This window comes from Carettochelys insculpta, chromosome 27 (genome assembly GCF_033958435.1).
Source record: "Carettochelys insculpta isolate YL-2023 chromosome 27, ASM3395843v1, whole genome shotgun sequence".
NCBI classification, from domain to species: domain Eukaryota; kingdom Metazoa; phylum Chordata; order Testudines; family Carettochelyidae; genus Carettochelys; species Carettochelys insculpta.
This window is the reverse complement of record NC_134163.1, coordinates 2,483,437-2,509,837: the sequence shown is the minus strand read 5'-3', so window position 1 is coordinate 2,509,837 and position 26,401 is coordinate 2,483,437. Positions and strand designations below refer to the sequence as shown.

The 26,401-nt window shown below is 44.2% G+C and overlaps 1 protein-coding gene across 1 annotated transcript in view; it reads right to left on the bottom strand.

Annotated features, from left to right (window-relative positions):
• Window positions 1-26,401, bottom strand: part of MLLT1 (MLLT1 super elongation complex subunit) — a 60,557-nt gene that overhangs the window by 14,072 nt on the left and 20,084 nt on the right. Inside the window, exons 4-8 of the mRNA XM_074978261.1 lie at window positions 17,664-17,807; window positions 15,414-15,539; window positions 11,572-12,117; window positions 3,225-3,312; window positions 1,544-1,655 (exon numbers count right to left, since the gene is read on the bottom strand). Coding sequence (XP_074834362.1) covers window positions 1,544-1,655; window positions 3,225-3,312; window positions 11,572-12,117; window positions 15,414-15,539; window positions 17,664-17,807 — 1,016 coding nt within the window. The remainder of the gene's footprint in view (window positions 1-1,543; window positions 1,656-3,224; window positions 3,313-11,571; window positions 12,118-15,413; window positions 15,540-17,663; window positions 17,808-26,401) is intronic.

The window sequence follows — 26,401 nt, the reverse complement described above, 5'->3', positions numbered from 1 at the left end:
GCAGAGGCCCTCTCCCCCCGCATGATCACAGGGCAGAATATGGTGTTTAAAAATAAAGCTTTGGAAAAAATTTTCAAAACCCCCTAAAGAAGTTAGGAACACAAATCCCATTGAAAAGCATTCAGGCTTGTGCTCCTAAAGCCTTTATGCTTCTCCTTAGTTAATGACTGTTTCCATCTGGTGTATTTAAGCTGTACGTTCGGCATAGTTCACAGGCTGTCTCTTTTCTGTGTTTCTATATCATCCAGCAGAATAGGACACCTATCTTGAATTGCATTTTTAAAAATAATCAATATTTACTACGCTACAACTAACAATCATTTGTTACCTTAGCCACACCCAGCATCACTGCACAGAAAACTTTGCTTCCTTTTGGTATCCCTATTATTTCTACTCTTCATCACTTTTCTCTGTGCCCCGCCCCCCCAATACCTCTCCAGCCCTTCTCCCCTCTGAGGTATCTTCAAAATCCCAGTGACACTCTCAACATCCATAGGTTTCACTCTATTAACACTCTAGTAAGATTAAAAGGAAAGGCGAGATAGGAAGTTTATTTAATTATTTTGTACGGTGCCTAGCACCACAGGGCCTTGGTCCATCACTGGAGCCACATGATCATAGAATCATAGAACACTAGGACTGGAAGGGACCTCGAGAGGCCATCGAGGCCAGCCCCCTGCCCCAATGGCAGGACCAAGTACTATCTAAACCATCCTTGATAGACATCTATCTAACCTGTTCTTAAATATCTCCAGCGATGGAGATTCCACAACCTCCCTTGGCAATTCCAATGCAAATAATGTCACAGGCTGCCTGTGGCCTCAGTAGGACAACACTGCATTGGTGGAAAGTTTAAGAGGTTTTGCAACTGTGAGGACTAGCAGCTTTCATTGAAAAAGCCTGTTCCTCACTGTCTTATTGGTAGGGCCCAACCAAATTCACTGTCGTGAACAATGTGTCACAGCTCTGAAGGAAGCACCAGCGCAGAAGGAATGGAAGCAATATAGCAACCCCCACCTACAATAACCTTGTGACATCCCCCACCCACCTCCTTCTGATCAAGATCCAGACAACACTGTAGCATTTCAGGTTTAAATAGTTGAAATAATTACCTTCTAATTTGTAAAATCCTCTAACTGGAAATTTGGTAAGGTCCTACTTACTGGCCATGTCTGAAATTTCAAATGCTTTGGCCACCTCCCTTTCATCTCTCTCCTCTAATTCTTCAGGTTCAGGGTCTGTCCTCTGTACTCCAGTGAAACTGCTCTCACAAGATTCTACTGACTTCTTCCCTTTCTAGTCTAAAGGGCTTTTGACCATATCAATTCCACTTTGTTGACCTTAAGTCTAGCAGCCACATAACACACTTCACGGCCCCCTTCTTGAACACTCTGTGCATTTGCTCCTTTCAGAAAACCATCATTCCAGCACTCATGCCTGCGACCTCATTTCCATTCTCTGATAAAGTTATAGTCAGAGAAGTTAGACATATAAACATAACCAAAATGAAGAGATGGCTAGGTGCCTTTCACCCTCTCATCACCTGGAATCCCGACTAACTGGATTGGCTTTGACTGTTGCCTCTTCTTCAGAAGAGGAGTCATCATCGTCTGATTCTTCCGACTGTAGATCCTCTACCATGGAGCGCAGTGGGCCTGAGATTAGAAATAAAGGAATGCAATTTAATGCAAGTGCAGTTTGTCTTCAGCAAGATTGCTACAGAACCCTATTTAACTGCTATGAGCTAAATTTGGCTTAGTTTATCCCTAAGGAAACCCAGAAGAATCATGATTTCTTGGACAGGTGTCACAGATGTTGAAGTTCTATTCAAGGCAACATCAGCTTGTGTTTCTCAAGACCGAAGATGAGTTGGAAATTCAGTTTTCTATCACAGTTCACTGAAAAAAGGACTCTAACTTCTTTAAAAAAAAAGGTTTTATATAAAAATAAAGATTATTATATAGATATATATTGAAGAATTTTCTACTTCACTCAAGTCAAAACAAAAGCAGAAACTTTTCACATTGTGCGTGCCAAGCCTAAGTTTTAAGGGTCCACCCAAGAGGTAGCATTTGCTTCAGCACAGAGTTTGTTATTACTGTTGAAAGTAATGGCAAATGTTCCATCTCTTGGGGTAAGTAAAGCTGGACAGAACAAAGCATTGGAAACGTAATAAAGGGAACAAACCTGCACTGGCAAGGGGATGAACTTAACATAACTAATAGTTCTTTTCCAGCTGCAATTTCTTTTAACTGGGACAAACTGAGTTTGTTGGAGAAAGTCATATGCCTGGTGATGTAATGAGATATGTTATACAGCACCGAACAAATTTATGAACTAAAATCTTGTAAGCTGAACAGATCACAAAAATCTTTTTTTTTAAAAGAAAAAAAGCCAGTTTCAAGTATATTCAGTGCCCAAGATTAACTACCAAAGCAACAAATATTTGCTCAAAGCAAATACATGTTACACTTTTTTCCGTTGCGTAGAACACAGTAAATTCAAAAGCATCAATTCCATTCAGCAAAGCTAAGTTACATCCTTGGCCTTAGATAGCCTCAAGGAAGCAGGTTTAACTTCTGCCTGCGGTATAGTGCTGTAAAAAGGAGAACACGAGAATGTCCATGGTGGGGCAGACTGATGGTCCTTCTAGCCCTGTATTCTGTCTTTCAATGGTGGCCAATGCCAGACGCTGCAGAGGGAATGAGAGAACTAGACAATCATGAAGTGACTTACCCCATCACACAGTCCTAGTGTCTCACAATCAAAGGTTTAGGGATACCCAGAGAATGAGATTTCACCCCTGAACACCATGGCTAATAGCCATTGATGGAGTTATCCTCCATATCTTTCTTTAACGGAATTGTGTTTTGAATCCAGTTACACTTTTGGCTTTCACAACATCCTCTTGCAACAAGTTCCACAGGTTGACTGCATTGTGTGAAGAAGTATTTCCTTATGTTTTAAAACTGCTGCTTCTTAATTTCATTAGGTGACCCCTAGTTCATGCATAATGCAAAGGGGGTAAACAACACTTCCCTTGTTCACTGTTTGCACATCATTGATGATTTTATAGACTTCTAGCACATTCCTCCCTCCCCACACCACTTAATCTCAATGAGATCCTCCTGGGGAATTCCTGGACTGCAACATACAGTACAAAAACCACTTTATACAAATCAAGAAAGAAGATTTATGAAAAGATATCAATTAATGCAACACACCTTGACTGTGGTTCTGAGATGGTTCAAAATCTGAGTCAGAACTGGAGTCTGAGCTGGAACTGGAGTTGGAAGGACTGGAGTGGACAGACTTCACCCCCCATAGAAGGTAAAAGAAAAGGGTAGGGGGAGAGAGGAAAAACGAGTCTTAAGCTTTCAATCTACATACAAGACAGATCAAAATGCAACATAGTTTAGCAGTGTTCAAGAATTTCACAACACTCCATTCTACATCATTTCATCTACAGCAAGATTCACTCTTTAAAAAAAACATATGATGTGATTTCAATTAATTCATGCTCGCAAAAGATTCTGGACTATGATGACCAAATGCACCAATTTTAGGGGCTTTGTCCTAGATAAGTAACTGTAACCTGCATGCTCCTAAAACAAAAAAGTGCCCTGGTTTTTCCACACTTGCCATCTGATCACCCTATTCTGGGCTGCCAGCTTTTGAGATTATCACTAATGAGTATGAAACCATCTCAAAAGTCATGCAATAGCATGTGACAATTGAGATGTGAAACTGGTATTTTCACCGTGAAAGAGAAAGTGCAAAAAATAAACTAGCATAAAACATAAAAATAAATAGAACTACATATTTTCATCTTACATAAAGTTTTTCAAGAGTGCCTAGCAGTGAATGCTTTATAAGAAAGCTGTGATTTCGCTCTAGTTTAGATTTTTACAGGAAAAGAAAAAAAGCCAAGGCAGATAAAAAGGTTTCCATCTTTTAGAAAACGGACATGAGAACAATTAAAAACATTCCCCTGCATTGTTTGCAACTTCCAACACTGAGAATCTGAAAAATGAAACTGACCAGATGAAATAAACTTTACTGACACTTGCCCAAACAGAAATGCAAGAAGCAAATGGTATAAAATTATGACAAATAAATAGGTTATAATAGGTTATTTATATTAGTAAATATAAAGATTAAGTATTAAAATGTTTTCAGAATATTTCATAAAGCATCAGATATTTGCTGAGCACTCACTTTCTTTAATAACAGAGACCACAAGTGTCAGAGGTAGCCATGTTAGTCTGTATCCTCAAAAACAAGTAGTCCTGTGGCACCTTAAAGACTACTAGATATTTTGGAGCATCAGCTTTTGTGGCCAAAGACCCACTTCATCAGATGTATGAGTCTCAATGGTTTTGGACACACACATTTTATGAGTCTCATGCATCTCACTTTGCTCCAAAATATCTGTTAGTCTTTTAGGTGCCACAGGACTTCATGTTGTTTTTGAAGACACCACAAGGTGGCAGTCTAGGTTAAATCAAGCATTCTAGTCCAAAACAGCAAAAAGTAAAAAGAAATAAAATGAGCTATTGTAAGGATTATTGTTAAGAGACAGTCTTTTGGGAATAGAGCTATCTGAAGTCCCTCTAGGCACAGAATGCAGTGCTATTTCTTAGTAGTTCTGCCAGGAAAAGACAGTTACCTGTTCTGTTACTGGTGTTCTTCGAGATGTGTTGCTCACGTCCATTCCAATTTGGGTGTGCACCGTGTGCATGCCCAGTTGTCGGAAGCTTTTTGCCCTAGCCCATAGCCTTAGGGTTGGTGCGGTGCCCTATGGCCACCCATATAGGCAAAGCCCGCGCCGCCCCCCCACTCAGTTCCTTCTTGCTGGTTACTCCGACAGAGGGGAAGGTGGGAGGGTTTTGGAATGGACATGAGCAACACATCTCGAAGAGCACCAGTTACGGAACAGGTAACTGTCTTTTCTTCAAGCGATTGCTCGTGTGCATTCCAATTTGGGTGCATGCAAGCCAATGCCTAGGAGGCGGGGTCGGAGCCCCGAAAGGAGTGCAGGACAGCCCTGCCCACTGCAGTGCCTTCCCGTGCATGCTGCGTAACTAAATAATGCGCTGCAAACGTGTGAATGGAGGACCAAGTGGCTGCTCTGCAGATGTCCTGGAGAGGGACTTTGGCCAAGAACACCACAGAGGACGCCTGTGCCCCTGTGGAGTGCGCCCTGATTGGCGGAGGGGGAACTCCCAGCAGTTTCTAACACTCACTGATACAGGCCACTATCCAGGAGGAGATCTGCTGAGAGGAGACTGGATGCCCCTTCATCCTGTCTGCCACTGCAACGAACAGCTGCTGCGACTGCCGGATGGGTTTGGTCCTGTCCATATAGAAGGCCAGTGCCCTCCGGACATCCAAGGTGTGTAGACTCTGCTCCCTAGGGGAGGCATGGGGCTTTGGGTAAAACATCAGCAAGGTGATGTCTTGGTTAATATGGAAAGGGGAGACCACCTTAGGCAGAAATGCTGGGTGGGGTCTTAGTCTAACCTTGTCTTTGTGGAACGCCGTATAAATTGGGTCCACCCTCAGGGCCCTTAGCTCTGACACCCTTCTGGCTGAGGTAATGGCCACCAGGAATGCCACCTTGTAGGTAAGGAACAACATAGAACAAGAGGTGAGAGGTTCAAAAGGGGGAGCAATCAACTTACACAAAACCAAATTAAGGTCCCATGTTGGCAGAGTGGCCCAAACCTGTGGTTTAACTCTCTCCATTCCCTTCATAAACTGTTTTTACCGCCGAGTCTGAGAAAACCAAGAACCTCCTGTCCCCTGGGTGGGACGCCAAAATGGCTACCAGGTGTACCTTTAGGGAGGATACTGACAGCCCTGTCTGGCTCAGAGCCAGCAAGTAATATAGGACACTTGGTATTGGGGCCTCTCCAGCGGACTTCCACTTTTGGGTGGCCCAAATGGTAAATCTTTTGCATTTGGCTACATATGCTACCCTTATAGAGGGTTTCCTGCTGTTCAGCAATACTTCCCTGACAGGTTTGGAGCAGGCCAGCTCAACCGGTCTCAGCCATGGAGCCTCCATGCTGTGAGATGCAGCGCTTGGAGATTGGGGTGCCGCAGTCTCCCCTCCTCCTGTGTCAGCAGGTCTGGGCGCAGTGGAAGCGTCTCCGGGGTGTGAGTGGACATCTCCAAGAGGGCTAAGTACCAATGTTGTCGAGCCCAGGCCGGGGCCACCAGGATTACTGACACTCGGTCCGACTAAATTTTCAACAGCGTTCAGTAGATGAGCGGTATCGGTGGAAAGGTGTACCGCAATGGGCCTGACCAACGGATGCTGAAGGCGTCTGCCCAAGAACATGGACTTCAGTTCTGGTAAGAGCAGAACGTCCTGCACTTCACATTGAGATGCGTGATGAAGAGGTCTACCTGGGGACGTCCCCACCCCTGGAAAACTGAATTCAGTATTTCTGTGTGTAATGACCACTTGTGGTCCACGAAGGACCTGCTGAGGTGGTCCGCCAGAGAGCTGCGAGTCGCAGGCAGGTAGAACGCCCTCAGGAGAATCTGGTGCTGGATGCAGAAATCCCAAAGCGCTAGGGCCTCTAGACACAGGGGCGACGAGTGTGCACCCCCGTTTGTTTATACTGTACACTGCTGTAGTGCTGTCTGTGCTGACTGCCACGCAGTGCCCCTTCAGCTCGTTCTGAAACACTTCGCATGCCAGACGAACTGCTCTGAGCTCTCGCACATTTATGTGGAGATAAGCGTTGGTTTTGCCCCACAGGGCCTGTGTCTGGCGGTCCCCCAAGTGTGCTCCCCAGCCCAGGTCTGAGGTATCTGTGACTAGGGAGAGGGAGGGTTGTGCGGGACTGAAGGGCACTCCCATGCAGACTGACCCGGCCTCCAGCCACCAGTGCAGTGCTGTCAACACTTCAGGGGGCAGTGACTAACTTGTCTATGTTGTCCCTGACAGGTCTGTATACTGAGACGAGCCACATCTGAAAGGGGCGCATTCGTAACCTGGCATGCTGGACTACGAACGTGCACGCTGCCACATGCCCCAACAATCTGAGGCAGCCCCTGGCCGTTGTGGTTGGGAACCTTATTAGAACTTGGATGCAAGACGCCATCACTTGGACCCTGCTGTGTGGCAGAAACGCTCTGGCTTGCTCTGCTTCTAGATGTGCGCCCACGAACTCCATGACTTGAGTCAAGGCTAGTACAGACTTCGCCTCGTTTACTAGGAGGCCTAACATGTCCAACGTTGTTCTTATTAGCAGTACTTGTTTTGACACCTGTCCTTGTGACTGACCCCGATCAGGCAGTTGCCTAGGTAAGAGAACAGATGCACACCCTGCCTGCGTAGGAAGGCTGCCACTACTGACATACATTTGGTAAAGACTCTTGGGGCTGAGGAGAGTCCGAATGGGAGGACTGTGAATTGATAATGGTCCTTCCCTAGCACAAATCTGAGGAACCTCCTGTGAGGTGGATAAATTGCTACATGGAAATATGCATCCTGTAAGTTGAGAGCGGCAAACCAGTCCCCTCGTTCCAGCATTGGGATAATTACGCCCAGGGATATCATACAAAACTCTCTTTTTTACAAATTTGTTCAGGTTTCGTAGGTCCAAGATTGGCCTCAGCCCCCCTTTCACTTTCGGAATGAGGAAGTAGTGGGAATAGAATCCCTGCCCCTGGAATTCCTGGGGAACTTTCTCTCTAGCCCCCTTTTGCAGAAGGGTTCCTACCTCCTGTGTGAGAACTATCTCGTGAGAGGGGTCCCTGAAGAGGGACGGGGAAGGGGGTTGTGAAGGGGGGTAAGAAGAAAATCGTATAGCATATCCCTTTTCTACCGTGCGGAGGACCCATTGTTCCAAAGTTATGCTGCACCATGCAGGGTAGAATGGGGATAGGCAGAGTGAAAATAAACCCTGGGCTGGAACTATGGGAGTGGATGGTGCATCGCTCCTGACTGCCCCATCAAAATTGGTGTCTAGGCCCAGGAGGAGTTTTAAGGTGGCCCTGGTCCTGTGTTTGGCGATCCTGACACCTCCTATTATGGCGGCCCCTTCTCCTGTTCCCACCCTGTTGCTGCTGGGGGAACTGCCTGAACTGGGGCCTAGGGTTAAACTGTCTTCTCTGTGTCACCAGTGTATATAGACTCAGTGAGGGCAGTGTAGACCGAGAGTCTTTCATGCCATGAAGTCTCTTATTCGTTTTTTCTGAAAATAGGGAGGGACCTTCAAAAGAGAGGTCTTGAATGGACTGCTGCACCTCTTGTGAGAGTCCTGAGACCTGAAGCCATGTTCCCCTTCGCATGGCAATACCTGAGGCCATGACCCTAGTGGCTGCATCAGCTGCATCTCGGATGGCCTGCAGTGCTGCTCTGGATATGAGCCTCTGCTCCGCTACCAGGGCCCTAAGTTCTGTCTTGGCGTCCGGTGGGAGCAGTTCAGTGAAACGGTCCATGGAGCTGGCCGTATTGTACGCATTCCTGCTAACCATGGCCTGCTGGTTAGCAATTCTCAACTGTAGACCACCTGTGGAGTAAACTTTTCTACCATACAGGTCCGGTCTTTTGGCGTCTTTGTTCTTGGGGGGAGGGCCCTTGAACCCCCATCTCTCCCTACTGTTCACCGCATCCATGACAAGGGAGTCAGGGGGAGGATGGGTGAACAGATGTTCATTTCCCTGTGCCAGGACAAAATACCGGCGTTTGTTTTTTCCAAACTGTGGGCAAGGCCGAGGCTGGGGTTTGCCACACTGTCTTATTTGTGTTGGCAATTGTCTTTATAATGGGCAATGCCACCCTGGACGGTCCAGAGGTTGAGAGGATGTTTGTGACAGGGTCTACTTCATCCCTGACCTCTTCCGCCTGTACTCCCAGACTCTGGGTGACCCTCCTCAATAGTTGCTGGTACACGCCTCCATCCTCCAATACTGGGGATGCAGAGGATCCAGCTAATGCCTCATCTGGAGAAAACGAAGATGTGGTCAACATGCCCTCTAAACCCATTGGTACGGAGGATTCCGGCACTGCTACTTGAGTCCCCGGCACCACAATCTGGTGCCGTGCTTGGTGCCTGGAGAGGAGGGCCCCCTAGTGGTCCCTGGTATGGCGCCATGAAACTAGGGCCATTCTGCACCTGGGACGGCACCGGTTCGGTTGGCGCCGGTGCCCACTGCACCACAGTTCCCAGTGCCTGTATGGGTGGCACCCATGCCTGGGTCGCTTCTAACTGTCCCAGTGCCGATGTCGACGACGTTGCCGGAGCTGCCATCGATGCCAGTGCAGATGACTCCAGCTGCTCCTTCAGCGGGGCTCCTGGAGATGCTGTCAGTGCTGATCTCGGCACCTGGGGAGTGCCCGGCACCCTGAACGGGAGTCCTGCATCTCACCCTTGCTCCTCATGGATCGCCCATGGGGTCCAGAAGGGCCATTGTGGTGCCCCCGATGGGGTCTTTGCCACTCTCCTTCCAGGGTGCATCAGGAGTGGCACCAGTGCACGCTGTGTCAGGATGACCTCATACTCTCGCTCCTCACCAAGCTGGAATAAAGGGAGTCCGATTCTGATGTGGACCCTGACGCTGATGACCATCATGGTGCCAAGGGTCCCGTACCTTTCATTGGCTCCTGCAGGCTTTGTCCCGTTTGCACAGTGCCAATTGATTGTTGGGGTCCCACCGGCGTCGGAAACCGTGCCGGGGTCCCTGAAGCCTGACCCGGTGTCTGGAGCAAGGGTGACGAAGGTTCATGGTGCAGCGTTTGTAGTGGCACCGTAAATTGCAGGAGGCCTTGTGCTGCACTAAAGGCCTCCAGCATCCAGGACAGTCTGGGAGAGCGCGGGCTCCTGCCTCGTGCTGGAGTTGATGCCCGCACTTTGTGACCTCGCTCATGGTGCGATCTGGCGGACTCTCCCGATGCCTGTCTTCGCCCTCTTCTTTCTTGGGAACAGCCCCGGTCCTGTCTCCTCTTCTTATGAAGCACCAGAGACTGGCTGTTATGGCGCCAGGAGGTGCTAGGCACCGAGTCCAGCTCTTGGCACCGGGAGACCTCTGACAGCACCAATGGTGCCGGAGCGCTCTGCACCGAAGATGTGGTGCTCTGCGCTCCTGCCGAGGAACCCACCAGGCACAAGGCTGACTCCATCAGAAGAACTTTCAGTCTTTGAGCTCTATCTTTTAGAGTTCTGGGTTTGAAGGCCTTGCAGATAGAGCCGCGCTCTCGGAGATGAGTCTCACCACGGCAGACCAGACAAGCTTTATGAGAGTCATTTTTGGGCATACGTTTGCCACATTTAGAACAGTTTTTAAAACCCAGAGAGCCAGGCATCACCTGGCGCGAAGGGGGTTAAAGACCCACCTCGGCTTACTAAGTGCTCAGGGCACTATTTTCCTACAAAGACAACAATCTAAACTATTTACAACTAATTAAAACAACAAAAGCTACCAGCGAACTCTCAACAAGAGTTAAGCTCCAGCAACCACAGCGGCAAGCAGGAACTGAGCGGGGGGCAGGTCAGGCGGTGCATATATGGGTGGCCATATGGGCCCCACTCCAGGGGGTGCCACACGGACCCTAAGGCTACTGGCTGGAAGCTTTTTGCCCTAGCAACTGGGCATGCACACGGCGCATACTCAAATTGGAATGCACATGAGCAATCACTAGAAGAAGAAAGAAGTGTTTTCATTTAGGACATTATTCAGCACATGCATAGCGGCCTATATTCCCCCAAACTATTGCCAAAGAAAACGTCGTGGCTTCTGGGCATGAGAGACACCCTACCTGGGATTATTTTGAAGACGTTTGTTCCCTGGGTAAAAAAGGAAATCATGTTAAGGGAAGCAGGGCGAGAAGGAGATGAACGGCTTAACTGCAAGAATGGAACCTTACAAAGAAAACTGCTTATTGGAGAAAATGATGTGAACAAAGATGTGGCTATGGCTGACTGGATCAACTACTAAGTAACTTAAATAATTCACTTTGCAATGCATCATTCTTCAAGACACTCTCTATGTCTTTTAGTGTAAATGTGATTTGACAAGCAGATTCCCAAACTGCTGGGTTGGATGTTACTAGGAAACAAAAAACAAAACAAAACAAAAACAGAAAAACAAAGAAAAGTTTAGGTTAGCCAATCCTTATAGCTCGTTTAGTCAGTCAACTAGGTTTAATTTAAAATCCATCACTCATGTATACAATACACAAAGCTGCAGAAAGAGAAATCGAGAGATGCCAGTTGCTGCCATGTGTCACTTTCTTATTTTATACTATATAATACAAGCCACTTATTTTGGAACATCGTGGCCACAGATCATAATCGTGATGCCGTAACTCTAGTCACTATTTTACTTCAGCATAACTCAGCTTTTCCAAGGGAATCCTGTCCTGTATCTGTTTTCTCAAAAAAACAATTGCTGGAGAATGAGTGCACATGGACCCTGATGAGGTGCACTGACAGTTCATTAACGCACATTAATCTAATCTTTTTGGAACTAGGACTAGATCAAAGACCGTATACTAAGCCTACATTTTTCCATGAAGAAACCCAAGCAGCATGCTCACCAACCCTCTCTCACCTCTGATTTAAAAGAAGTTTCATCCTCTGAATTTGATTCCTCCATCTCAACTGGTTTTTTAATCTCCTTGGCTTCACTTTCAGATTTTACTTTTTCCACTTTGGCATTCATCTTCTCCTTGGTTTGTTTCTTTTCTGGATATGAGGAAGACGAGGTTCGGGGAGAAGTTCCTGGGATGTTTTTCACAGCTTTGGAACTGCTCTTTTTTTGCTTTTTGGCGCTAGGCTTTGGTGACTCCACATTAGAGGGCCTCTTGCTTGAAGATTTTGGCTCTGGCTGTGGTCCACCCTTTGGAGAAGTGTTCTCCAGTTTGGTCTCCTTCAGGGCCAGTTTTGGTTCCTTGAAAGCAGCTTTAGGAGGTGCTTTCTCCTCCTTAGGTTGCTTATTCTCAGCTGGTTTCCTAGAGGAATCTTTCAAAGGCTTGCTTTGTTCTCGTTCAAGGTCTTTGGAGGAGCTTTTACTCTCTGAATCTTTCCTTGGCCTCTCTCTATGCTCCTTGGTGACTTTGTGTGGTTTGGATGCTTTACCACTGTCCTTGTTTGCATCCTAAAATTTAGGGGCAGAACACACAGCATTGTAAAAACCGGAAATGCAGTACAGCACTATCATCCAAATTTGCACAGACAGTGGTCGTGACTCCTTTATTTTGTGTAAGTGTTAGGCACAAAGGGAACTTTTCCATCAAGCTATCCTTTTAAAGCAGGCAAATTTTAGGAACAATTACTTGAAAAAAGTAATAGATCTTTTACCCTGCCAGAGTAAGCTGTGATTATATCTACTCCCCTCCAAAAACGTATTTCAGATCAAGTATTACACTATGTCGGATCTTAGAAAAATGACTGAGCTCTCTGTCACTTCATCACAGCCAGGGCTTCCTGCCACAGCAGATCTTTAGCTTGATGAGTAATAGACCTGCCTAGCTCAGGGAACAGGAACACATCATGAGGAGTCATTTTCCTCTGCCACTTTTGGATGACTGCCCCCAATTAGCAGAGCCCTGCAAATCCACGGGTATCTGCACGTGCAGATGTGGATGCACATATTCACAGATCATTTTTTAGATGTGGTTACAAATTTTTTATCTCTGCAGGGCTCTATTTAATAGTTTACCTGTGCTACTCTGTCATCATGGAAGCAGGAGAGCGAGTGGGTGAGGCATGTTCAGAATGAGAGAGAGTTGAGACAGCATCCGTAATTTAGGCCACATCTATACTACTCCGTAAGTTGGGAAAACTTCTCATTCAGCGTGTGAAAAAAACCTCACTCCTCCAAGCGATACAGCTTCAACGGAGTAAATGCTCATGTACATACAGTGCTATGTTGGCAGGAGACATGCTTCTGTTGACATAGCTACTGCTACTTGTGTAGGTGGTTTTATTATGTAAGCAGGAGAGCTCTCTCCCATCAGCACAAAGTAGCTACATGAGCAATCTTACAGAAGCCTTCGTCTCTCTCTACCCATTTCAGTAATTGCTATCTAATTCCTGTCCCAACAAATAAAATCAGACACTATTAGACAAGCAATACATGATTCAAAATCATTTTTTTCCTGTTGCATCATGTAAGAAACAGGAGACATAGCCAAATTACAATAAGTTTAGCGGAAAGGAGAAAAACAGTTAGTAGAGCTGAATTGCAGCACAAAATGAACTCTTTGGCCATTACAGAGATGAGCTGGATGAGGTAATACCTTTGATTGGACCAACTTCTGCTGATGAAAAAGACAAGCTTTTGAGCTGAGACAGAGCTTGTCTTCAGGTCATCTGAGCATTCTATTTGGCCATTCATTTTTGGGGCTATGTAGATCGACAGAATACATGTAATCTGCTTCAAGGCACAGTGCCTGTGGAAAGCATGAGAGAAGTGCCCTTCCCATGTACAAAATCCTATGCAAGGTCAGCTGCATCAGACTGGTTAGAACATAAGAACGGCCATACTGGGTCAGACCAAAGGTCCATCCAGCCCAGTATCCCGTCTGCCGACAGTGGCCAATGCCAGGTGCCCCAGAGAAGGAGAACAGAAGACAATGATCAAGTGATTTATCTCCTGCCATCCATCTCCTGCCCTTGTACTGAAGGCTAGGGCACCATACTTTACCCCTGGCTAATAGCCATTTATGGACCTAACCTGCAAAAATTTATCGAGCTCTTTTTTAAACCCTAATAGAGTCCTGGCCTTCACAGCCTCCTGTGGCAAGGAGTTCCACAGGCTGACTGTGCGCTGTGTGAAGAAAAATTTCCTTTTATTAGTTTTGAACCTACTACCCATCAATTTCATTTGGTGTCCCCTAGTTCTTGTATTATGGGAAAAGGTAATTAATTTTTCTATATTCACTTTCTCCACACCATTCATGATTTTATATACCTCTATCATATCGCCCCTCAATCGCCTCTTTTCCAGACTGAAAAAGTCCCAGTCTCTCTAGCTTCTCCCCATATGGGACCCGTTCCAAACCCCTAATCATCTTAGTCGCCCTTTTGTGAACCTTTTCTAATGCCAATATATCTTTTTTGAGGTGAGGAGACCACATCTGCACACAGTACTCAAGATGTGGGCGTACCATAGTTTTATGTAGGGGAAGTATGATATCTTTTGTCTTATTATCTATCCCTTTTTTAATAATTCCTAACATCCTATTTGCTTTACTAACTGCCGCTGCACACTGCGTGGATGTCTTCAGAGAACTATCCACTATAACTCCAAGATCCCTTTCCTGATCTGTCGTAGCTAAATTTGACCCCATCATGTAGTACGTGTAATTTGGGCTATTTTTTCCAATGTGCATTACCTTACACTTACTCACATTAAATTTCATTTGCCATTTTGCAAATTTTGGTTCAGACTGAAAGTGAATTTCACCCACTTCTGGAGCCTCAGGGAACTAGCTATTGCCGCTGGCAAAAAGAGCAAAATCTTCAAGCTACGGGCTTGATCAGGTGCAGGATCTCTTATGCCTTTTACATGGCTCTCTCAGGCATTCCCACTGCTAGAGTAAGTTTTGATTCTCTAGTCAACCTCTCCCTCCTTCCGCAAGGTTGAATTCTTCAGGGACTCTGACTATACCTAACACATGAGGCAGAGTAAATGATGAATCCAATTATTCTATATCCCGTGATAAGAAAATAAGTTTAGCAACTGGAAATGACTGAAGAAGAAAGCTGTACTAGCCTCAGTTTGACAACATCAGTTCTATCAGCTGAACATATAGGCTTAGCTCACAAAATATTTACAAATTTCATTTGATTTAATTTAAAACAAATCTCTTCAGAGAGATCAGGAAATCAAAGGACTTCTGGACTTGGATAGACAGAAACAGGACCAGTGGACTTAATCGGACTCCACTAGGGTTCTAGGAATTTCCAAAGTACTCATTGCTATAGCATGTAGGCATTAAAAGCCTGGGTGGGTGAACTACTATAAAGGAAGCCTAGGTTCCCAGTAACAGAGATGGCCATGCTAATCTATATACTATGAAAACAAAAAAGCAGTCCCGTAGCACTTTAAAGATCAACAAAATAATTTATTAGGTAATGAGCTTTCATGGGACAGACCCACTTCTTCATATAGGTTCCCAGTAGGCACTGAAACGTTAGGGTTACCACCTGCTGCATCACCTCCATTAAAAGCCGAGGAAATCACAATGCCCTTGCTCAGAAGGGAACCCTACAGCACAAATACCACCAACTACCCAGGGCACTACCTGAAGAATGTATGGAAGAAAAAATCCCAGATGTTAAGAGTAAGTAACCAGAATTAGTAACTATGGAGGAAGCTTCATTTTTAGGTGCATTCCCTCTATTCCAATGCTCCAAAATAAATACAGCACAGCACGCCTCACTGACCTTTGACCCATGGGATGGTTTGGTCTTCTTGGGATCAGAGAAAGCAGACAGAGGTATTGTGGGTAACATAGGGTAGTCAGGACTTGGCCTGGACACCGTTTCTGCTCCTTCTGGCATTACCATCACCTAATAATAAAGAGAAATTATTTACAAGTAAGGAGAAATGTTCAATACTTTAACATGAGCAAGTGACTTATGATAATTTCAGGCTACTATTTGTAGGTCTTCTTTCCCATTAAAGATGTAAGATATTGCCTGTTAAGATTCAGGAGCTCTAATGACAATGTCTAAAGCAGACAACACTCAGATAGAGAAAGCTGGGAGCCAAGATGCAATGCCAAGTTTCATTTCCACCAAGGGGAACTTCAGCAGGATGCCTAGCTGAGGCTATGACCAAGAGAGGCTGGAGACACCGAGAGTAACACACACCAGTTTCTTTCATGCCCGAAACAGTTTGGAGGCAAACTGGGGCACCAGGGAGAGCAAGACTTCACAGAATATGAGATAGCTGGAATCTTTCAGCAAAAACCATCCATGGAAGCCAAATAACTGGGAAGATCAGAAGGACATGTGGACAGTCATGATAGGCCAGAATGTCTCAGGCTCCTCTATACGTAGCTAAAGTTATTCCACTGAGAATTTGGGGCTGAAACAAATCTTTTTTTCACATTTTGTGCCAATGACCTTTGGGACCAATAAGATTTTTGATGCGTCATATCAAATGTGACTCTCAGTTGATATGCCCAATTTCCAAATAACCACCCAAATATAATGCTCCTCCTATACTTGATTATCTCAGAGATGGAGCAAGTAAAATGGATGACAAAAATCCTGAAAAGCGTAAGTGTCAAAAAGCAAATAGCAGTCGATGCCATGCTATAGCTGAACTAAGCCTCTTCCTCTTTATCCTCATGGCAGGAGGATGTGTGACGTGGGGAAGTTCTGGACAGAATGACTAAGAATTTAGTCAAGTAAATTAATAGCTCCTCTTCTGGGATCTTCTGCTTACAGACAAACTTTCTCATGGAACAAGATTATTTCTATCATCCAGACCAGAGAGCCGGTTTTAAGTAGACAACAAGTAATTTAGGAATACCTGGACTGCTAAAATGATTGACCGGAATGAAACGATGTATCAGGTGTGACCAAAATTTTTGCTACATAACTGCAACTGAAAGACTAAAGGGAAAGACAGAGAATATGAGAACCCTGACTGAATTTGCCAACTCTCAAAGGGAATGTGGGTCAAGGTAAACTTCTTAGACCTTGCATAATAATTTGTCAATATCCAGTGAATGATTCATTGGGTACCATTTCCACAGAACCAGGTATGTACCCATTGTGGCTACCCATGTCTATTATTACAGCTTTCCTAGCTAGCCTTATCTCTGTAACTTTACTTTTACTTCCACTTTTCCCTATCTTACCTGCTTTCACTCCTTTTTACCTTCATTTGCCTTTATTCTCCATCACAGAACCTTGATACCCCATGTTTTCTATTCTCCTTTAACTCCATTTCCCTCTTTTTCTGCTTCTCCTGGCATTTGGGGCCTCTACTTCTTTTTCATTCCCCCTTCCCCGCCAACACATGCAGGGAAAGAACGTTTTCTCACATGCAGAGACAAGTTCTCCTGTTAGACTGCTTTAAACAATCTGGCACGCAGAACTTATCCCTGACTCTGCTTCCCAAGTGACATTCAGCTGATGCCAGAATTTAGGGGACACTTACTGGCCAGAAGCGTCAACTATTAAGCCTGCTTGTGAGAAAGAGGAATAGGGACAGTGCAGAATCCATTTTCCCCCCGCCTTTGAGCCTCTGTAGTGGTGCATTTGGAAGAGGTTATTGACACCAACCAATTCACAAAAGAAGTTCACACAATCTGAGAACAGCAAGATGGACAAAAAAGAAGTTACTGTCCACAGTCTGGTTCCTGCAGTCACGGGTTTATGGCCTTGGCAGAGCGTACAGACAAATTTTTAATAAAAATACAAGTGCATCAGCTATCCATACAAGACATCTTGCACACGCTAATGATGAAGTTAAGTCACCAGAACCTGAATCAAGGATGGCCCCAAGACAAATGCAGCAAGTGACCAGTTGAGATGGTTTACAATAAAGGTGTACAAATAGCTAATTTAAATCAGAAAACATCTGGCTCTCAAGTACAGAGAAAACCCCCAGGACAGAATTAGCAGGCGACAACTTTTCACTAAAAGTCTCTTTATATTCCTTGTTCTTCCTGCACTCACCCCTCCAGCCTTAATAAGTTTGCGTCTGAATTCTTTTGTAGGGTTGTTGAATGTCAGTTTCTCACAGCGGAGGTGGTTCACAGGTGGGTTTCCCTCCAGATTCAGGAAAAGGTCATATGTGAAGCAAACTTTTTTCGGTTCCTCCTAAAACCAAGAAAGCAGAAAACTCATGAAAGGTTTTGGCAAGTGTACTAGTTAAGAGGTTTCAAATGGTCAGTCCTAGGAATGCTGAAAACACGCTTGAATGAATGTCACATTCATAACAGCGTTTTACATCTTGGGCTCAGAGCATTTTCAGAAATTAAAGTACCAATGTCTCATTTTCCAGAATGCCTTCCTGCAATTTCAAAATTGCAGTGGCCAATACCCCAAACCAGAAACCTCAGACAAATTTCTCCTTAAGTGACAATCTACAGACAAGGATATTGATTATGACCTGTCATAACTGATTGCTTACAGGGATGCTGCTCTTTGTAAGGCATTCCAAGAAAGAAGCACAAATTTCATACATTCCACTCCATGGCACAAATGTAGATTCAACTTATTCAGCCTCTTTGGAGAATAATGGAACCATGAAAAACACACTTGGCTTTATCACTTACAGAAAAGACAACTCCTGAACCCCAAAAGAATGAGGGTCCTAGAAAGATTAGTCACAGTGAGGAGAAGGAGTCCTACCTTAGCAAAATCCCTCTGAAAAACACTGAATGAGAGGAGTGGAAGCTGATGAATGGTCAGATGTCCTAGTCCTTTCATGTTTTCAAGTACTGTAAATGACCCATCTTTAACTGATGAAGTCTGGCACTTGGATACACCTCAGAGGCTGTGGCTACACTACCCCTCCCTTTCAGAAGGGGCATGTAAATTATGGCCATTTGAAAATGCAGATGAGGTGTTGATATAAATATTCAGTGCCTCATTTGCAATAGTGACCACCTGGCCAGATGAAAATGCTAATTTTGAAATAAAAAAAGCAATAAAACTTGCTGTGTAGCCAGGGTTCCTTCAAAATGGTGCCCTGATTTTGAAAGCAGCCTTCTTTCCAAAACTTCCCTTGCTGAAATTTAAGCCCATTGCATCTTGTCCTATCATCAGAAGTTAAGGAGAGTAATTTTTAACTCCTCCTTCCTTGTCACAGCCATTTATGTACTTGAAAGCTATTATGTCCCACTTCACTCTTCTTTTTCCTAGACTAAACAAACCGAATTCTTTCCATCTTCCCTTATGGATCAACATTTTCTAGACTGTAATAATTTTTATTGCTCTTCTCTAGATTTTTTCCAGGCCTTTTCTGAAATGCAGCACATAGAACTGGACACGTCACTATATCTGAGGCATAGTCAGCAGACTAGAGCAGAAGAATTATTTCTCATGTCTTACTTAACACTCCTGCTAATACATCATGGAATGTTTGCATTTTCACACTGTTGACTCAGATTTAGATGTGGTCTACCATGACCCACAAATCCCTTTCCATAACAGTCCTTCACAGGTTGTCATTTCCCATTTGGTTATGTTTGAAACTGATTATTCCTTCCTAAGTATAGTGCTTTGCATTTGCCTTCATTGAATTTCACCCGATTTACCTCAGACCATTTCTCCATTTTGTCCATATTATTTTGAATTATAATCCTACCTTCCAAAGTTCTTACAACTCCTTCTAGCATGGTACCACTCACAAACTTTATAAATGTACTTTACATGCCATCATCTAAATTGTTGAAGCTGCTGAACAGAACTGATTCCTGCAGATCCCCACTCATTGTGCCCTTCTGGCATGACTGTGAAACACTGAAAACTACTGTCTGAACAGTTATCCAACCAGTTTTTCCAAGCACTTTATAGCAGGCTCCATCTAGGTTGCACATTTTTAGTTGGTTAATAAGATGGTAATGTTAGTAGGGCTTTTGATACAATCTAACGTCTAGATAAACCATACCTAGCACTTTCTCTGTCCACACAGCATGCTACCCTGTCAAAGCAAGCTATCAGGTGGGTTTAACACAATTTGTTCTTCACAAATCCATTCTGTTACTTATTAGTTTATCATCTTCTAGGTGTTTGCAAACGATACCTTAATTATTTGCTCCATTATCTTTCCCAGTACAGAACTTAAGCTGACTGATCTGTAATATCCTGGGTTGCCCGTATCTCCCTTTTTATAGGCAAGCACTACATTTGCCCTTTTCCAGTCTTCTGAAATCTCTCTCATCTTCCATGACTTTTCAAATGGCTCCTAGGATGTATTTCATCAGGCCCTGATGACTTGAAGACATCTAATTTACCTAAATAATTTTTAAATTCTCTTCTCATTTTAGCTTTTGACCCTATCTCTTTTTCATTGGCAAATCTCCATGTTAGGTCTCCAACTGGCACCAGCTTTCTTGATGAAAACGGAAAGTAAGTCATTAAGTACCTCTCATTTCCACATTTTCTGTAATTTTTTTTTCCTTTTTGTTGAGTAAGGGCTCTGTCTTTGGTCTTCCTCTTGCTTCAAATGTATTTGTAGAACGTTTTGTTACCTTTTATGCCTCTAGCTAGTTTGATCTTGTATTTAGCCCTGGCCTTTCTAATTTTGCCCCTTCTTATTTGGCTTATATTTTTAGTCATCCTTTGTAATTTGACCTAGTTTCCACTTTTGTAGGACTCTTTTTTGATTCTTACAACATTGAAGAGCTGGATGAAGAAGGCGGCGGGATTTTTAAAATCCCAGAAACCCCTAAGGTAAGTTCCGGAGATTCCAGTTTTGCAGTGCTCTGTTAAACAGCTGTTGGTATCAAATGAGAAAGTGAAAAAATGTGTTTAGTAAGGATGCCACGTTGTAATTTTCTTAAATTTTGTCAAATAACTCAGTGGTCTGAGCATTGGCCTTGTAAACTCAGAGTAGTAAGTTCAATCTTTGAGGTGGCAATTAAGGGGGCAAAGAAAAAAACTTGTCGTCAGGAATGGTGATATAGGTCCTGTTGTGACTTCAGGGAACTGGATTCAATGACCTCTCAAGGTTCCTTCCAGTTCTATGATAAATATGGAGATATACCTATTTAACACAGGTTTTTAACTCCATTTTTAAATAAGGTGTCATATCAGAGAAGCAACTCCAAGCAGCCTTGAACCAGAGAGCTGCTAAGCAAGTATCTTTTTCTTCACTGCTGTCTTTGCTGACACATAGAGCTTAGAGGCCTGAGGGTCACAAAATATTAAGATCATTCAGTTCTCCCCCCTCCTCTCCCCCCGATGGGCTCTCCAAACACACACCTAGGAAACCCCAGAAGCACATCTGCAACGATTTATTTCAGACTACTCACCTTCCAACTGTAAACTGAAAATTCCAGATACGTCTACAAAGCTAGACTTCAACATCACTCTTAAGAAGAAAGTAAAGTTTTGTGTTTTTTCTGTCTTGAGTTGCTTTAGGTGCACAATTGCATGCACTGCTGCTCTTCTCTCAGACATCAACTGCCCGTGGCATGAGGACTCGGCACACTTTTACTTGTGTTGTTGAGATGAGCTGGTAACATTGTAGGCTCAAAGGATTCCACTATATAGGGCCCAGTCTCTGATGCTGGTAAGTGTGCCACAAAAGGAAGAATCAACTAGCGACATTCAGATAGATATGGGACAAGATTCATTTCGAAGAAGTGACACACAGGTGCACAAGGGGAATAGCAAAAAATGTTCTCAGAGTCCAAATCCTTGTTAAAGGGACAGATCTCCTACCTCTTCAAGAAAGCAGTTAGCATGGCTGTTTCAACAATGTCTCTACAATGATAAAACTTGCTTGAACATATGTTCAAGACCAAGGGTTAACTCAGCCCTCAAAGCTGTTAATCTTGTGTGGATCTTTTCAATCAGAGCAGCAGTTCCCAACCTTTGAGAGGGGGACCCACTTTGACAATTCAAGATGAATGTGTGACCCAAGGCAATTCAAAACTGGGGTAGGCGGGGTAAGAAGAGGTTCTCTCAACCCGGCTTAAACCCCTCTCAACACCAAAACACCCCTGCCCCCTGCCTGAAACCCCTCTCAACCCCTCTCAGCTAGGTTTGCCAGATTTTTGGAAAACTTACGCTGGATAGGCAGCACCAACGATGGAATCCCTGGCCAGGGCTGTCTGTTTCACATAAGACTTCCAAAAACTTGTGGGAACGCTGGCAGCCCTGCAGTTGGGAGCCAGATGAGGCATGGAGTCCTGGCTGGCTCTCAGCTCCGCCACCCCCATTCACAGGCTTAAACCCCTCTTAGCTCCCACCACTGGCGCCCCCCATCCCCAGACTTAAGCCCCTCATCTCACACCACTGGTAACCCCCCGCCCCAGGCTTAAACCCCTCTCTGCCTCCTTCTCTGCTCCCCCCATCCCCAAGCTTAAACCCCTCTCAGCCTCCTCTCCTACCTCACACGAGTTCCACACACTGCCGCTACTGTCCCCACTGCTCCTTTGCTGGGCCACTGCTACCGCTACCACCTCCTCCGCACGTCTTCTCCAGCCATCCTACTCCCTTTCCCCACCTGCAGCATAGGCAGTTACCTGCCCTGCTGTGCCGAAATGGGACGCCATTTAATTGGTTTAACGGCTGGATCTCTCCTGTTGGCTATTAAGCCAATTAAATTGAGTTTCATTTCAGTGCAGCAAGGCAGGGCAGGGACTGGGAGCTGGAGGAATGAGCGGCAGCCGAGCCACCCAACCAGCGACCCTTACCATATCTAATTGCGACTCACGTTTGGGTCCCAACTCATTGCTTGCAAATCCCTGAATTAGAGGCTTTGGAAACTGAGGCTCTGTCTACTCCATGCACACAACAATCTCTCTACACTGACACCACTAAAACAGAAGATCAGAAACAACCTAATGTTAAAACTTAAGATATATCCTAATCAACCTGCAATCAATTTTAAGTCCCATTCAATGCATACCTATGCTCTCTCACCTGTCACTTCTCTGCTCACGTTATGCTTGATTCTTCACTACTGTAGTATCCACTTGCACACTATCGGTTATCAGCACCTATTCTTCATTAGTTGCTAACTTTTTAAAACACGTCCTTCCACTTCCCTCCACTTGGGCAAGGTATTGTGTCCCTGGCCACAAGATATAACTAAGTAACGAATCATTTCACCAGTGTTGTGTGCACAGAATTTTAAAAACCACTTTGGAACTCTATAGAATGCAAGGCTCTAGATTAAGAAATTTAAAATACTAAGAAAGTAGCACCATAATTACTTAGGCAATGTCTCTACCTACACTATGGACCATACAGCACTACAGCTGTGCTGTGGTAGCTGTGCCATTAAGATTTCCTGTGTGGCTGCTGTACGCTGAGAGAAGAAAGCTCTCTCTGTAGCATAATTAAGCCCCTCCCAGTGGGTGCATCTACACTTGCATTCCTCTTTTGAAATAGGTATGTAAATGAGGGAAAGTAAAAATGCAAATGAGGTATAAATTTGCATATTTGACACCTCATTTGCATATTATAATTTCAAAAGAAGAAAGCCAATGTAGATGCTGCTCTTTCAAAAGTAAATCCCATCTTCCCTTTATTTAATGGGAAGGATTCTTTCGAAGATGGGGTTTACTTTCGAAAGAGCAGCATCTACACTGGCTTTCTTCTTTCGAAAGAAGCTCTTTTGAAACTCACCCTTTGCCAGAGACCTAAGATGGCACATGGTCATCTTTCTGTAACCAGCACATAATGGTTTTCATGGATTGGACCCTCTATCCATGGTCGTATAGCCTATTAGACTGCTTCTCAACTCAGATCTGTGCAATTGATCATTATAGAGTGATTAGTCTAAGGCATTTCTGTTGCTATTCTAGGGCCAGCTGCTCAAGACACTCAAACCCACTGAGGTATGGACTTGAGCTACATTTATACTATGAGATAAATTTGATATTTAATAAATTCTATTTTTAACCTTGTTCTTACGAACTCGACTTTAAGTATCCACAGACCTCTGGAAATCTGACTCATCGTTTCCATCGAGTTTCTGAGTCCCCATTGCCTTACCCAAGTTCGACTGCTTGAGCAATGCATTGCTGGTTTGGAAGAGGAAATCTTTCAACTGTGGTCCAAGAAATCACAAATGCTGGCTGCCCTGAATCCACTGATGACAAAGCATCGGTTTTGGACTCATGAAACCAGCACATGCTGGTGGGACCACACCGTTTTGGAGTCTCGGGATGACCAGCAATTGGTGCAGAACCTTCACATACGCAAGTCCACCTTTATGGAAATTTGTGGTGTGCTCGTCCCCAATCTGAAGCGCAGCTATACAAGAATGAGGGCAACCTGAACATTTCAGAAGTGAGGGGCAATCGCTCTGTGGAAGTTTGCAGTACCTGGCAGTTGCTGGTCAGTGGCGAATCAATTCGGGGTTGGCAGATCTACAGTGGAGTCCATGATGATGTAGGTGGCACACGCATTCTGTCCGCTTTCCCTCAGGAAGACCCTGACCCTTTGAGACGTAAAGGCCATACTGCATGGCTTTGCTACCAGGGGGTTTCCTAAATACGGTGGGGCAATAAATGGCATGTGCCTCCCCATCATGGCACTGGACAACCTGGCCTCTGAGTATATAAACTGAAAGGGATACTTCTCCATGGTGTTGCAAGCATTGGTAGATCACAAATGTTGTTTCACCGACACAACGTGGGATGGTGCGGGAGGGTGCACAACACACGCAATCTTCAGAAATTGTGGCCTGTACAGAAAGTTCATGGATGGGACTCTTCCCCCACACTTAAAAAAATCATCAAGATTGGCGACTTGGATTGGCCTATTGTAATACTGGGCTACCCTGCTTACCCTCTGCTCCCCTGCCTTATGAAGCTGTGCACAGGAGCCCAGGACCCCAGCAAGGAAAACTTCAATCACAGATCCAGCAGGTGCAAAATGCTGGTGGAATACACCTTTGGCTGTTTACAAGCAAGGTTCAGATGCCTACTGACCCGTTTGGACCTTTCTGAAACTAATGTTCCCACCGTGATTACAGCATGCATAGTTGGGATTGTTCAGATTTTCCCAGATAAACATGTGACTAAGAATCTTAATTTTATAAATTATAATTAAGGCTACATTTTAGTCACAGATTTTTTAGTAAAAGTCATGGACAGGACACATGCAAACAAAAAGTCATGGCCCGTGACCTATCCATGACTTTTACTACATAACCCTGTCTAAACATTGAGTGTTCTGTGGCAGCAGGGTAGCCTAGGGACACCATGGCAAGTGGACCACAACTTTGCTGCTACTGGGGTGGGGGGAAAGTTGGGTGGGGGTCCATGACTGGCATCCCTTACTGGTGCTTGAGAAAAAGGGTGAGAGACAGGGCCCCTGAGCTGCTCTCTGCCCCAGAGCACTCAAGATTTAGTCAGGAGTCTATACTACACAACAGTTCATGGCCATGACTTTTACTAAAAATACATAACTCCATTGAGGTGAATGACACTTAACAGATAGAAAATAAAAGAATCACAGGTGCGTACAATCACTTGTGTTCTAACATTTCTGGTCTTTCCACTGAAAGAATATAAGACAATTCTATTTTATTGCCTAAATTCTTATGCTTGTGTTTATCTTACAAGTTTTAGTAGTATTTTTATATGCTGTGCTTTCCATATATGCATTTGCTTTTTACATAGTATAAAAATTTACAAAGTACCTTAGAAGCCCTTCATTTTAAGCCAAATCTTTCTTGGAGCAGTAAAAACACTTATAGGGTAATGTTCAGATCCAGGTGTACATTTACTCTCCTGTCAACTCTTACAGATGCTGAGAGGTACACTGTCCCATATAAAAAAAACTGCTGGATTTGACAATACCTCTGTCAGATAGAGTGATATGGATGTGCAATGTATATACCTCCTAGAACACCTAACTGAAAAGCAGCAGGATATGCAACAGGAACACTTAGGCTGAGGAAACATACTAAACAAAAACCAGTCCATCCAAAAAGAAAATGCTACAGAAAAAGCAATAAATATGAATTTAAGATGAGCACAAAAATAAAAAAAAACTGCTCTGTTCATCACCAGCACTCTAGAAAGTGTTGCAGGGCTAATAGAGAAACAGATATGGAAAGGATAGATACTGAAAAATACATGTCCATAACGTGTTCTGATCTAAAATGCAGATAAAATGGTAAACTAAACTCTTGTTCTTTTCAGTGTGCTATGATTAAACAACAGATGAAAAAAGTCTAATCTCTCTCTTCTGAACCACCAACCTGTACAAAAATGTTCCCCTACAGCATCTTACAGTGCGTACTTCAGTAGGGTTTTAAGTGTCTCAGATAAATGGTGTGTATATTTTACATTCTAGATTTAAGTGGGTGCTGTTCTGATAAATGCATTTAGACACAACAAGCAGGCTGTGAGATATTTCAATACAATCAGATTTCTGAGGAATGAGTAGGAGAAAGATTGCAATGCATTTACTGTAACCAGTTCATACTGATCCAATTACAGGAAGAAACGGAAAGGGTTTAAAATAGAAGTGGGTAGTAAGCTAACATTCTCAGTCAAATAGTCCCATATGAATTGGCAGTTACTATTAGTCAATTTCGCTTTCACAAAACCTTGTCATAGAGTCTGCAGACAACCTTCCATTCTATTTTCAAACTTGATTCCAGAGGTAGGGGCTCTGGCTGATTAGCAGTATTAGATTAGTAAAAGGAAAGACTCCCCTTTATGGTGTGAAAGTCTTACTGCATACAGGAGCTACTCTAACATTCTGACAAGTATCAG